General features: G+C 46.0%; 1 protein-coding gene across 1 annotated transcript; it reads left to right on the plus strand.

Annotated features, from left to right (window-relative positions):
• The first annotated feature begins 6677 nt into the window (after positions 1 to 6677).
• On the plus strand, positions 6678 to 11406 carry TMEM213 (transmembrane protein 213). The gene is made up of 3 exons (XM_021692838.1): positions 6678 to 6759; positions 10704 to 10775; positions 11237 to 11406. The coding sequence occupies exons 1-3, from the start codon at positions 6678 to 6680 to the stop codon at positions 11404 to 11406; spliced, it is 324 nt and encodes a 107-aa protein (XP_021548513.1).
• The last annotated feature ends 2341 nt before the right edge of the window (positions 11407 to 13747 follow it).

Raw genomic sequence — 13747 nt, forward strand, 5'->3', positions numbered from 1 at the left:
ACCAGAGAAATAATGGGACCATAGAAACAGATCAATGGGTGAAAAATATTGATGTTATCGAACAGATTTTTTTAATTATATTCATTCTGTTCATGAAGATGAAAAATGACACTGTATAACAAAAAGCTATTTAATAATGTACAAAATGGAAATTCTAGAACTAAAACTAAAATAACTGAAATTAAGAATCCAATGGGTAATTATAAAAGTTGATTAGACACAGATGATAAGAGATTTAATAAAAGGGCAGAAGAAAATAGTCAGAATAAAGCCCATGAAAACAACGGATAGAGAATAAAGAAGAGGGTAAGAGAATTAGAGTCTACAGTGGCAAAGTCTAACCTGTGTGTAATTGGAGAACTAGGCAGAGAGAGAAGAATGCGACAGAAGTAGTATTTGATGGCTGACAACTTCTCAATGCTGATGAAAGACATCAAACTCCATATTCAATTGCCTACAAACCCCAAGTAAGACAAATAAAAAGAAATCCATACTTGAACACATTGTAATAAGACTTCTGAAAACCAAAGACAAAGCGAAAATCTTGCAAACAACCAAAGAAAAAAAGAGACAAATTACGTACAAGGGAGCACCGTTGGATGGACAGTTCTCTAGAGAAACAAGGGAAATCAAAAGAAATCGAATGATATCTTTAAAGCATTGACAGAAAATATCTGTCAAGCTAGAATTCCACACTCGATGACAATACCTTTCAAGAATAAAGGAAGAAGAGAAACATATCTTAACACACAACTACTGAGAGTATTTATCACTCCACCGAGGGAATACTTGAAGATCTTCTTTAAGGAGAAGAAGCATTGTAGATGGAAGACAAGACTTGCAGAAAGGAATCCGGAGCAATAAAGTGGTAAATACGTGGATAAATTTAAGCAAACATTCACTGTATAAAATAGTAATAATGAGTTACCGAGTTAAAAAATCTATATGTAGATAGTTAAAATACATGACTATAATGATATAAAAATCAGGAGTAGACAAGGAGTATTAAAGCTCTAAGCTCCTCACATTATTTGGAAGGATGGTAAAAGTATCAATTAATATTAGACTTTGATAAGACAAGAATGCCTGCAGTAATCTCTAAAAAAAATAGAATAAAAAATTTGATCCTGGGGCGCCTGGGTGGCTCAGTTGGTTAAGCGACTGCCTTCGGCTCAGGTCATGATCCTGGAGTCCCGGGATCGAGTCCCGCATCGGGCTCCCTGCTCGGCAGGGAGTCTGCTTCTCCCTCCCACCCTCTCCCTCTCATGCTCTCTGTCTCTCATTCTCTCTGTCTCAAATAAATAAATAAAAAATCTTTAAAAAAAAAAATTTGATCCTGAAGTGGTGAGAAAAAAGAGATGTCAAACAGATGGGAAAACCAGAGAGCGCTTGGTCAGATGGAGATTCAAACCTAAACCAATCAGTATGGATACATCCCATGTAAACAGGTTAAATGGCCAAATTAAAGGCAAAGATTCCAAGACGGGGTTTTTTTAAAAATCCTACACTACATTTTTGTAAGGTACACATCCAAAACATAGTAAGAATTTAGAGAAGGTGAAATGATGGGAAAAGGTCCAGCATGAAAAACTAAGCAAAAAGAAAGGTGGTTTAGCTACAGTAACATCAGACAAAAACTTGATGGCACAAAGTGTCACTAGAGGTAGAGAGGGATATTACAAAATGATTTTTTTAAAGAAGGTTCAATTCACTGGTGTGTCATTTCTGTATTTGCATGAGGTCTAATGACAGCCTCAACTATTTAATGCAAAAATAGACAAAACTACAAGGAAAAGAGAAATCCACAATCATCTGTCTCAGTATTCGACGGGATAAGCTGACCAGATTTTTAAAAACAGGAAATATACAGAAGATGTGAGCCACACAATTAGCACTAATGGGCTTACACAGAACACTGAACCCCACAACTGTGTGACACATTCTTTTCAAGCACTGCCAAATGTTTACCCCAAATGGCCATATGATGGTCTTAATGAATAACAAAACACAGAAATCATCAAAGTATGTTCACAGATTGCAGTGCAATCTAAGAAGATGGGAGGGAATGAGATCCAGGGCCCACATGGAAGATGGCCTTCGCCAAGATGAAATCCCATCCATTTGTTAACCCCACTTCTGTCTGGTACCACAGCCCACCCTAGTGCAATAATTGAATGAATTATTCCGGGAACTGCTCAAAAATGGTTCCAAATGGTGGACTCAAGACCTTGTTCACTTTGTTACTTTGATCAACCCTATGGCCTGATCTCAAGATTGAACTCCATTTTTCTTTCTCACTCTCTCCAAATTACAGACCCATAACTGAGCAGCAGTGAGTGTGGTTAAACTCTCCCACAAACTAGATCCCGCTTAGTTGAAGCTACATGTCTCAGTCCTATGGGCAACTGCAGACTGACATTATCCTGTGAAAACAGCCTGACAAAGCCCTCTGCAGAAAGAGCCATGGGCTCGCCTCTGGTCAGAAGTTAGGGAAAACAGGCATAGTCGTGGTTAGGGCTATGATTCTCTTCAGGATGGGCTGATGGCAAATGAAAGCCTCAAGTTCAAAGCCAGGGGTCTCTTCCCAGGGATGGAAGGGACAGGAAAAGGGCCTATCAGAATCACAAGGGAAGCTTCCTTCACATAAAATATCCTACCTATAGGGGGCCACTCCAGGCCACAGAATGCTGGTTTTCAGTCTTTTACCACAGGAAACACTGTGCCCCCTCCTTCCCTTTTTCAAATGCAATTTTATCAGGGAAAACATAAAATTGGAGGCAGTGAAGGCCATGGAACTCCCACCCCAATCCCATCCCAACCACCACCATGGAGCCTGGCCACATTTTAGCCTGGACATTTTTTTAAAGGTAACCAAACACTTAACTCAACCATTAAAAAAAAAAAAATCTTGAGGAAGTTCCTGTAGAATGTCTAGCTTTGAGCAGGTCAACTTCCCGGTAGTCTCTCCAAAGCAAACCTAATGTAAAATGTATGAGACAGTTGCTAGGTGAGGTAAACAACTGCACAGAGTTATTAATTATAGACCTGTTCAAAAAAAAAAAACAGCCAATAATGGTGGTATTTGTAAAAATTGTTGCGATGCAGCCCAGTCTTTGGGAATTAATGAGTTATCAGACACCAGTGAAGCCCATCCTATCTTATTTTAGGATAAGAAAGTACTCTCATCTGTGAAGAGAATGTTTGTCTTTCAATTGACTTGCAAGCTCCTAATCTAAAACAGTCCCAGGTCAAACAACAGTGTGCTCAAAAGAAAGAGACAGGGAACAGATTATCGTCCTTGCTCTCTCTATTTGCTACACCCAGAATTGCTTTCACTGGTATGATTCAATAGGACGCTGTCAGCTTAGATCAGTGGGTGCTACTCCAAAGCACTGTCACAACAACCCTAGGCAGGGCTGTTTCAAATCTTTGCATGTCCCAGGCTGTCATCATTTTGGAAGGACACTCTGCTTACATCAAACATATTAAGATGCACCCAACACCCTACGTCCATTTCTGCTTAAATGTTGAAAATGAATTGTATAACTTTGCTTTTGAAATCATCTTTTCTTTTTGAATGCACAGTCCGTTGTTCCTATTTTGGATCCGAGAACCTCTCTTCAGGTCTCCAGCATTTTCGAGATCCTCGAAAATCTTGTTGACCCCAGGCACCGCTGTCATCTCTAGTGCCCAGGGGCTAAATCAGCCCTAGTCTATGAGGCTTATTGAGGGGCTTACTATGAAGAAAATGTCAAGAATAGTGTCTGTCCCATTAAGGAATGTCATCTCTGTGGAGGGCCCAAGGAGAAAATGTCTCTCTAGTTCTGGTATCAAGAGCAGTTGTACTCACACTGTTGTTTTTCATCTTGGGAGCCCATGAGTCATGCAGGTGACCCTACCCTCTTCACACGGTTCACCACAAAGCTTAGAAAACATGTGTGCCATTTTGTGCTCTAAACTCAGAGATCCCTCTTCTATTTTCTACCCTAACTTTCCCTTTGCCTCATTTCTTCCCATTCATTTTCATTTTATTTTATCTGGCTTAATTAATTTATGTAAGCTTCCTTAAACCCTTTTTGGACCAAGGCAGGATATAAATAAATCAACACATCAATAGCATTATTTTTCCCTGAAAACTGCCTCTGTCCCACATTTTCTACTTAAGATGGTCCTTCTGTTCAAATGATAGTTAACATTTACCGAGTATTTACTACCGGCTAGCAGCACCACGTGAAGCACTTCACATGGATTACTTCATTCCGTCATCATAACAAGCCATGGGATCGATCCTATTCCTTGTCAGATAAAGAACCTGAGGTATAAAGTAACTTGCCAGGGCCACTCAGCCAAGAAAAGCTGAGCTGGAATGCCACCCCAGGCTGGCTTCATGGCCACCCACCTGCACCAGCTGGAAACTGTGGATGCAACTCCCTGGGTTCCCTTCTGTTGATTTAGCCAGCTAAATGCCTCTTGATTCTGTTCCCCTCCTCTCTATCCTCAGTCCAACTTTTTATTTCAGGGCTCTTTTGATCTCTGGCTGGGATTTTTTTTTTTTTTTTTTTTGAAGTGAGCTAGCCAGGTGCCCCCATCTGGCCAGGATTTTTGCAACAGCTTCTTAGAGGATCTCTCTGAATCCAAGCCTGCCCTCTGTGGATCTATCCTCCATGTTTCTGAAATATAAAGGTGTCCACATGTACAAGTCCCCAGTTGTAAGATAGAGTCCAGTTTGCTCTGTCTGGCATTCAGGACCATTTATGATCTGTTTTTAGTCAAACTATACACACCATGAGCCCACCTCATGCTCCCAAGACAGTGATTACTCCCCGGACAAGAGGCATGTGTTCGTGCTCAGGGATCTTGCACACACTGTCCCCTTTTCCTGTGCCTGGCAGACCACACAGATTTCAAATTTCAGGTCAAAATGCCTTCCTTATTGCGAAATGTTCACTGAACCCCTAGTCCCCAACCCTCCTCCATGCTTTTCCCATTCTTTGTCGAGACTTCCTCACCACACTTACTTTATTGTGTTTTATTTATTTGTCCCTCTCCCTCACCAGACCCCAAGCTCCTTGAGGACAAGGACTGTGTTGTCTTACCCACTTCAGACCCCCCCTCCCATACCAAACACCCAGCACATAGCAGCTACTCAGTAACTGAATGTTCAACCAAACTCGATGTTTGTACATCACCTGCAGATTAGCCTTCTTAAAGCACTTCTGCCCCCAACCCTCAAACCCAAGAATAAGTTGTACTTTGGGGCAAATTAGAAAAAAATGCCTCCTCTGGGCTGATGTACTCCAATAAGACACCCTTACCCTGAGCTGACACATGGCTTACATGTCCTTCCACAGAGCTTCGAATGAGCTAGACTTTAACCTCACTCTCTTGACCAGGCCAGTTCTTGTGCACAAAGACAGCGTACTTATCTATACATGGCAGGCCTGCAGGCACACAGACAATCCTCTTGCCCCCGTGTGTGCTGTTCCATCAGCTCCCATCTGTGTATGCAAACTTCAATACCCAGCCCAAATGTCACTTCCCCTGTGAACGCTTCCCCTGTACCTCTCAGGCAGATTTAACTGCTCTCTCTCTCATGTATTCCCACAACTGCAGAAGGTACCCTTGTTTGAGTCTTACTGTACCACATCACACATCTTTCTTTATTGCTGGTCTCACTGCCGGACCATGAGTAGAATCAAGAGTAGGATCACATCAGGCATCGTTGGGTCCCAAATGCCTACAATGATGCCTTTCATATAAATGGGGGGGGGGGTGTTCAATAAATATTACTATTTGGTTCAAAATCTTCACAAAGCCTTTCTTTTGCCTCCTGGTTGTTTCAAACTCCCCAGCCTGGCATGCCAGTCTGTCAGTCTCATGGCTCGCTGGTCACCCATGCCCCCCCCCCCTCAGGTCCCATCCGGTTATCTGTGCTGCAGTAGGCTCAAGTTGGACTCCCGAGCACCCCTTACCTCTGGGCCTTTACCCCTCTGTCCCTTCTGCCTACAGTGCCCTCCTCTCCTCTTTGCCTGTCAAATTTCTATTCATCCTTCAAGGCCCAACTCAAACGCCATGTTGGTCATGAAGCATTCCATCCACAGATGTGGCTTCTTGCTGCTAAGAACCAAAGCACTCTCTCCGTCCTGAGTCATGCCTGAAACATTGCTCTGTGTTTGAATGATATGTGTCTGTAATGAAAGCACTTTGAGGCCAGGTATTCCCAGACTCTAGCATAGTGTAGTGCACATAGTAGGTGTCAGTAAATACTGGACTGAAGAGAATAAAGAATCCAGTGCTACACCAGGCAGCTGAAAGAGGCAGCAAACTCAACTTCAAGGAACTGGCAGTGCACAGAACTCCTCTCCTGTCCCCTCTTTTATCAGTAGGGATAACAAGTGAACTCAAGGCAGAATTGCATAAATCGCCCCTCCCTTCCTCCCCCAGCCAACATAGTTCAGCTTCCCTTCTGAAGAGGTGAGAGCGAGGAGTGACGCCGGTTTCTCTTGCCCCACCCCCTCTCTTTTCCCCCAAACACAGAGCAGAAATTCACCTCTGACAACACTGCTTTCAAGCTCCGGCAGGACATGGTCCACACAGGACACATGGCACGCAGCCCTCGGCACACCTCTGCAGGGATAGTGCGGACAGACGCCTCCCTCTCCCTCTCCCTCTCCGGCATGAAGCACCTCACCTCTGCACCCTGGGCTGCCCTGGCCCTGGGCCTGGTCTTTGCCTCCTTCCACTTGGCTTGCTTGGCAGGTAGAACTGTGAGCTTTATTCTTGGCCACGCTGGGAAGGGGGAGGGAGAGAAGGAGGGAAAGGAGAGAGGGAGGGAAGGAGGGAGAGGGAAGGAGGAGGATTCTTTGGCTAGGGTTGGTCCCACACAAAGCAAAGAGCAAACAGTTCTCACCTGAAGGATTAGACAGGAGGTAGTGAGTTGGGGTGGGGGTGTTCGATATTTACCTAAGCCCTTGATCAAATGCTCAACTCCTCAGCTAGGACAGGATTAGCCACTTCGATTGGACTTTGCCACAAAGAAAGAGGAAAAAGCAGTGTACTGACAGTCTCTCCCATCCTGGGACCAATCTGGCCTAAAGTGACATTTTATTGGTTGCTGTGTCTCAACGGCTCCTTCTTGGTGCCCCTGGCTATTGTGGTTTGCAATTCCCGCTTTGTACTCCTGATCCTCCCCTAAGGTCCTCTGTCCCTCCCTTAACCCTGTGCTTCCTTCGCAACTTTCACAAATACCAAACGCAGGAAAACTGTCAAATGCTGCCTACGATTCTCCCACCTTCCCCGAGCACGGGAGATGTTGAGTTATTGCCCTCTCTGTTCACGCACGCTAGAGGGGTTGAGTAGCAACTCCTGTCTTGCTCTCTCAGGCTGGGCTCTGCACCCCGTGCAGGGAGACGTCCTTCATACCCTCATGCTCCTGGCTTTGGCCTCTGGCTTTGATCTTGCTCCACAGCTCCTGCCCTGCCCTTGATGGATTTCTCTCAAAACCAACCCTCGATGACCCCTCAGGGCTGTATCTGTCTCCCTTGCCCTCGCCGCCTCTCCTTAAGAGGTTGAGAGTATGAGCTCTAGCCACTCAGCCTCAGCTCAACTCTGGCTTCCACAACTTACTACTGTGTGGCCTTGAGCAAATCGCTTAACGTCTCTGTGCCCCAGTTTTCTCATTTATACTGTGAGGATAATCATAGCACTTATATATATAGTGTTGTCATAAGATGAAATGAGACTACTGCATGTAAAGACGTTTTAGTAAATTAGCACAGGGTAAACAATGAATGTTAGCATGTTTATTTTCTAATACCCCTCCCCAGATGAGCATTTTATTTATTTTATTTGTTTACCCTCATAGTGACTTGCTTATGATAGGCTCTCAAAAAACTTGACAAATTTAACTGCACTTAATTGTTGGGTATTCCCAGCACCCAGTACTTCGGAAGTGACCCCAAGTGGGACTGGTCCCTGACTGGCTATGCTTATGAGGGAGGAGGGTGAGGTTTAAATTCTTAGAAATTATTAATTAGGCTATTCAGTTCAAACCATATAAAATTACCGATATTGAAAAATTTTTTGACCTACCGAAATGGCAATTTCGAATGCTTTAACCTAATACCAGCATCTGATTAACTAGGTTTTTTCCATTCACTTGCTCTAGATGGGGACCACTTCCATTCTAGGGCAGAGGGGAGATGAAAGTCAAGGCCAAGGAAGTTAGTTGGGTTAAAAGGGAAATTAAAGGTTGAGGAATCAATTTCTCCAAAACAAATAAAGACCAAGTTCTAAGCCATTTAGTTGTAAATAATTTACAGTAACAATCAGATTGTGTTAAGGTAATTACTATACTTCAGGTAGGACATTGGAGTGGCCTGGGTGGGTGGGTGGCATAAAATTAGTTTGAGCAGCAATTTCATGGCTTTGGCCAAACAAGGAGTTTCTTCCTGACTTGTCCTGCTACACGACAACAAGCTCCTTTGAAGGACACGCTGCCCTACAGTCAGTGGGGCCTTGAGAGTTTCCAAACCACCTTTTATTATTTATTTATTTATTTTTTGCATCCTCAAGGAAGCGAAACAGCAGTATAATTAATTTCCAGAACAATTCTTTAAAATTGACCTCTTGGTCTTGATCTACCTAGACTAACTATCTAATAAAAATTTTTTTGATGATGGAAGTTGTGGGGCGTCCCAATTGGGTGGGGGCCAGGGTACCAATAGTGAGAGAATTCACTCCAGGCAGAACAAAGGAGATAGAAGTTTACTGAATATACTGCAAGAGGGCAACGGGCAGGACAGCCAAGGAGAGACATTCTGCCGCGAGGTGGTGGTGAGGGGCTGTAGTTACAGGGCGGAGTGAGGGAGCATGGGAACATACGGAACTTTCCCTGTTCCGGTAATCTTAGGAACTGTGCCTGGTTGTAGCTGGTCAGTTAGGGTGGCTATTTCAAAGCTTCATGAATCTGTTTGCATTCAGCTGGGGGTCTCTGTGGGCCCTTTTGCCTTGATCAAGTTTCCAGGCCTCATGCCTATTGCCTAAAAGCGGCCTCTACAGAAATGTGCCACGTCTGTGCTGTGTTTCTAAGATGGTAGCATTTGGGAATAAGATGGTAGCAATGTGGTAACTGAGCACTTGACGTGTGGCTAATATGACCAGGAAGTTGAATTTTTAATTTAAGTCCATTTTAATAAATTTAAATAGCTACAAGTAGTTGCCCTATTGGACAGAATAGACCTGGATTGGGCGCCTGGGTGGCTCAGATGGTTAAGCGTCTGCTTTTGGCTCAGGTCATGATCCCAGGGCCCTGGGATCAAGTCCCGCATCGGGCTCCCTGCTGAGCAGGGAGCCTGCTTCTCCCTCTGCCTCTGCCTCTCTCTCTCCCTGTCTCTCATGAATAAATAAATAAATAAAATCTTTAAAAAAAAAAAGAATACACCTGGATCATCCATCTGCTCATTCTGTCATGAGAGGGAACACAGACAATGGCTTTTCATGCTTAGGAATCTTTATGTCTAACTCCGTAGCCCCACCTCACCCCCACACTGATAGAACTTTGAGAATTCCCACTAAAGTTCTTTTTACCTTTGTGCTCCTTACTTATGGGTCAAGAGACAACTCTAAAGGCTGCAAATTCTAGCCATCTCTGGACTTGGTTGCATAGTGTTTAATTTTTTTGATAACCATCTGCCTGAGGTATACGATCATAATCATCAGAAGTAAAGAATCAAAGTCAGATTGTTTTTGAAGGGAATTGAAGATAGGTATGAGAAGACATGCGAGCTTGTTAAATGATTGTTTTAATATATACGAGAGAAACTATGTCTACATGTAGCTCTTTGCATAGGAAACAGCTAAAATAGAGTGTTTGGAAAGCTATTTGCATCAGACTTTGGCCACTGAAGGGTGAGATATGAAGGAGATGAGGTGTGAAGCCATGAGTCGATGAGACATGCAGATAAAGCGTCTCTGAATGGTAATAGTGAAAGGAAAAGGGGACTGTATTCCTTTGCTGCCATAACAACCTACCACAGACTGGATGGCTTAAATCATAGAAATGTATTTTCTAACAGTTCTGGAGACTCCAGGTGTCAGCAGGTGTGTCTTCTCCTGAGGCCACCTTCTTTCTCACTGTGACCTCACCCGGTCTCTTCTCCGCGCAGGTACATCCCTGGTGTCTCTCCCTCTTCTCGCAAGGACACGGGTCACATTGAATGAGGGCCCACCCATACGACTCCATTTAACCTTGATTTAACCTTTTTTTTTTTTTAAGATTTTATTTATTTATTTGACAGAGAGAGAATGAGAGAGAGAGCACATGAGAGGGGGGAGGGTCAGAGGGAGAAGCAGACTCCCCGCCGAGCAGGGAGCCCGATGCGGGACTCGGTCCAGGGACTCCAGGATCATGACCTGAGCTGAAGGCAGTCGCTTAACCAACTGAGCCACCCAGGCGCCCCTTGATTTAACCTCTTTAAAGGCCCTTTCTCCAGATATAGTCACTACCATGGGTTAGGACTTCGATGAACTTGGAGGGGTCAGTTCAGTCTATAACAAATTGTTAACTTTGTTGCATGAAGTCTTAAAATACCCAGACTGGAACTTTCGCAGTATCACTACAAATTCACAAAAAAGATTTCACACTCTATGCCTGGGGATAGATTTTCCTACTGCCTGTGACCCTCTTCTGTCTTTTCTTCCAGAAGTGAGGAACAGCAACAACACCACCTTGACCACCCACCACCCAGACCCTGGAAGCCTGGAGCAGTGCCCCAGTAAGCTTCTCCCGGCTGCTGACCTCACCCCAGAGCTGGCCCTGGGTCTGGGAGGGAAACTAGTGTTGCTTTATTCTACGTCTGACTCCTTTCTGCTGCCCTCACTGAATGACCAAATGTGTTTACTTCTGGGCATTTACGAAGGAGGGTAATAGGCAATAATACTTAGAGGTTAAGTTCAGTGCTTTGGATTCTTTCGGACTTGGGTTTGAGTCCTCTTCTGCCATCTGGTGACCTTGGGCGAGTTACAGCCTCAGCTCCTTCATGGGAATAGGAACTGTACCTCTCACTGTGTGAGGAATGAGTAAGGGGACGTGTGTGAAGCACCTAACAGTGTGTGGCGCCCTTTAGTAAATGTTAGCTCTCCTATGATTCCTGGCCTGTTCTTACAAACCCTGGAGGGGGAGCTGGGTGGGCTGGTGCGATGCACCCTGTTGTTCTTGCTCTCCCTTCCCCGCCAGACGTGGATTTCTGCCCCCAAGCGGCTCGGTGTTGCCACACCGGAGTGGACGAATACGGCTGGATCGCGGCCGCCGTGGGCTGGAGCCTGTGGTTCCTCACCCTCATCCTGCTCTGCGTGGACAAACTGATGAAGCTCACTCCAGATGAGCCCAAGGATTTGCAAGCATGAGCCCCTGAGAATGTCAGTGGCCACCAAACTGTGGGTCACCGCGGGGGGGGGGGGGAGTGGTCATGTGGTTTCTAACCAGTTACAAGCGTTGTCACCTCTGTGCTTCGGTGACTTTTAAAAGAGAAGGAAGAGAGAAAGGGGGGTCCGAGGAAGGCAGGCCAGTGCTGCTTCACTCCTAAATCCACAAGGTACTCGTGCCTTCTGAGCGCCGACCATCTCTTTCTCAATCTACGGGGTCTGCTTCGGTTTTAACCAGAGCTTTGGTCCGCACTCCAAGGGAGGTGCACAAGAAACACGCGACTCTGACCTTTGTCCCCACATTCGGAGCTCAACTCAGAACCTTCTCACCCAAAACAGGTCCCTGTCTTCCATCCCTCATTTCATTCAGGGGCATCACTGGCATCTCAAAATGTACGAATCACCTTTGACCAGCCCCCCGTCCCCACCCCCCACCCCGTGCATTGCTTCTCCCGCTCTTGTTCTTTCTTCAGCATTATCTTCCATGGCCGTCGGGCCCCACCGTCCCCGCCGGCACCCCGGCTCTGGCCTTCCTCCATCGCCCCTACATCGTTTCAGGCATGTTCTGTTCTCTTCTCGCAGCCATCAGGCACGTCCTCCCCACGGGCCCCTCCCCAGGGCAGCTGTCAATGTGGTGCTATCGCCCCCTGCTGACGACCTTCCGTAAAGCCTCACCCCCGAACCTTGGACCGACACGCGGCGGGCCTTCCGCTCTCCGCAAGAGTCCGACCCCCTTCCCAGGTCTGTCTCCGCGCGCCTCCAGGACCAGGGCTCCGGTGACCCAGTCCTTGTCCCGACGTCTTCCATTTCCTGCTGCCCGACCGTCTGCTCTGCTGGGGGGTGGGGGGATGCCTTCCAACCCTGCCTCCAGATGGAAGGCCAGCCCTCAAAGTCCAGCCCAAATGCCTGCTCTTCTTGCAGCCTTCCCTGATAGCTTTGGGGGACCCGGAGCTGGTGCTCTTAGGGGTACGTCTGCTCCACACTGAAGTGCAGCCCTCGTGAATATACAGTGTATACTTCCTCTTGCTCCTGGGGATAGAAAGCTCTTCGTAATGTTTGTCCGATGAGTGAATGATGAATGAACCAACTAACCAACGATCGAGTCCTTGCCCGAGATGAACTTAGGACCATCATTCCTCATCCTGCACAAGGATGTTGCTGGTCACCGGGAACATTGCCAGGGGGTTCAGGAGGAGAGGAGACTGGGTTCATCATAAGGAAGGAGGGACCAAATGACTCTCTTTATGAGACAATGGCTGCCTTTTGTGGGGACACATGTATTTAGATTGAACAACCAAATAATCATGCACAATCAAGTGGGAGTCCCCTGAAGTAAGAAGCGTTTGTTTCCTAGAGGTGGCAGATGGCTCAGAGCTGCCCACCTGCTCTTTCAGAAAACCTAGGTAGATTTCCCCAACAGTGGGAACTGAAGGAATTGCCCGGCTCAGTCTGCTGTTTTCTGAATCTCTGTGATTTAATCAATAAAATGGATGGATTTACTGTGCCCACATGTTACAGAGTCGCGTGAACAAGGGTCTGCGTGATGCCCCATGCGACGTTACAAACACACACGAGCATGTTCCACCTTTTTAGACATTTGAGGAAAGAGTTTCCACAATACGTGATAGTTGACCTCCTTAGAGATGGAAAGAGTCAGTAAGGACCCCCTGGGATTTAACATCTGCAAGCGTTTTTGAAATAAAACAGTGTGACATCCTGGTGAGAACACTACCTCTGAAAAGCAACAGAGAGAAGGGAAATGAAGATTGATTGCTGGCCAATGTGAACGGAAACGAGTCACTTCACCTTGGGAGTGTCAGTTTCCTAAGGAGAGAATGTAGGAATTGGACACAGCCGAGGTTACAAACTGGGTTGCTAAAGCCTGGAGGGCTAGCTGGGGTGCTGCACGGAAGGGGAGGGCATGAGGCCGGTCCTTGGAACCACAGCGCGTGGCTCTTACCTCTTATATGCCAGACCTCCACAGTAAGATTTCATTTGTTCCTTCATTATTATTATTTAGAGAGAGAGTGCAAGCAAGGTGCGGGACGGGCAGAGGGCGAGAGAATCTCAAGTGGACTCCCCACTGAGCGTGGGGCCCAACGTGGGGCTCGATTTCACAATCCTGAGATCATGACCTGAGCTGAAATCAAGAGTCGGACGCTTAACCGACTGAGCCCTCAGGCGCCCCTCATTTGCTGCTTTAAATTTTTTTTTTTTTAAGATTTTATTTATTTATTTGAGAGAGAGAGAGAGAACATGAGAAGGGGGAGGGTCAGAGGGAGAGGCAGACTCCCCGCTGAGCAGGGAGCCCGATGCGGGACTC

The sequence above is a fragment of the Neomonachus schauinslandi genome, chromosome 12, assembly GCF_002201575.2.
Source record: "Neomonachus schauinslandi chromosome 12, ASM220157v2, whole genome shotgun sequence".
Classification (NCBI taxonomy): Eukaryota; Metazoa; Chordata; class Mammalia; order Carnivora; family Phocidae; genus Neomonachus; species Neomonachus schauinslandi.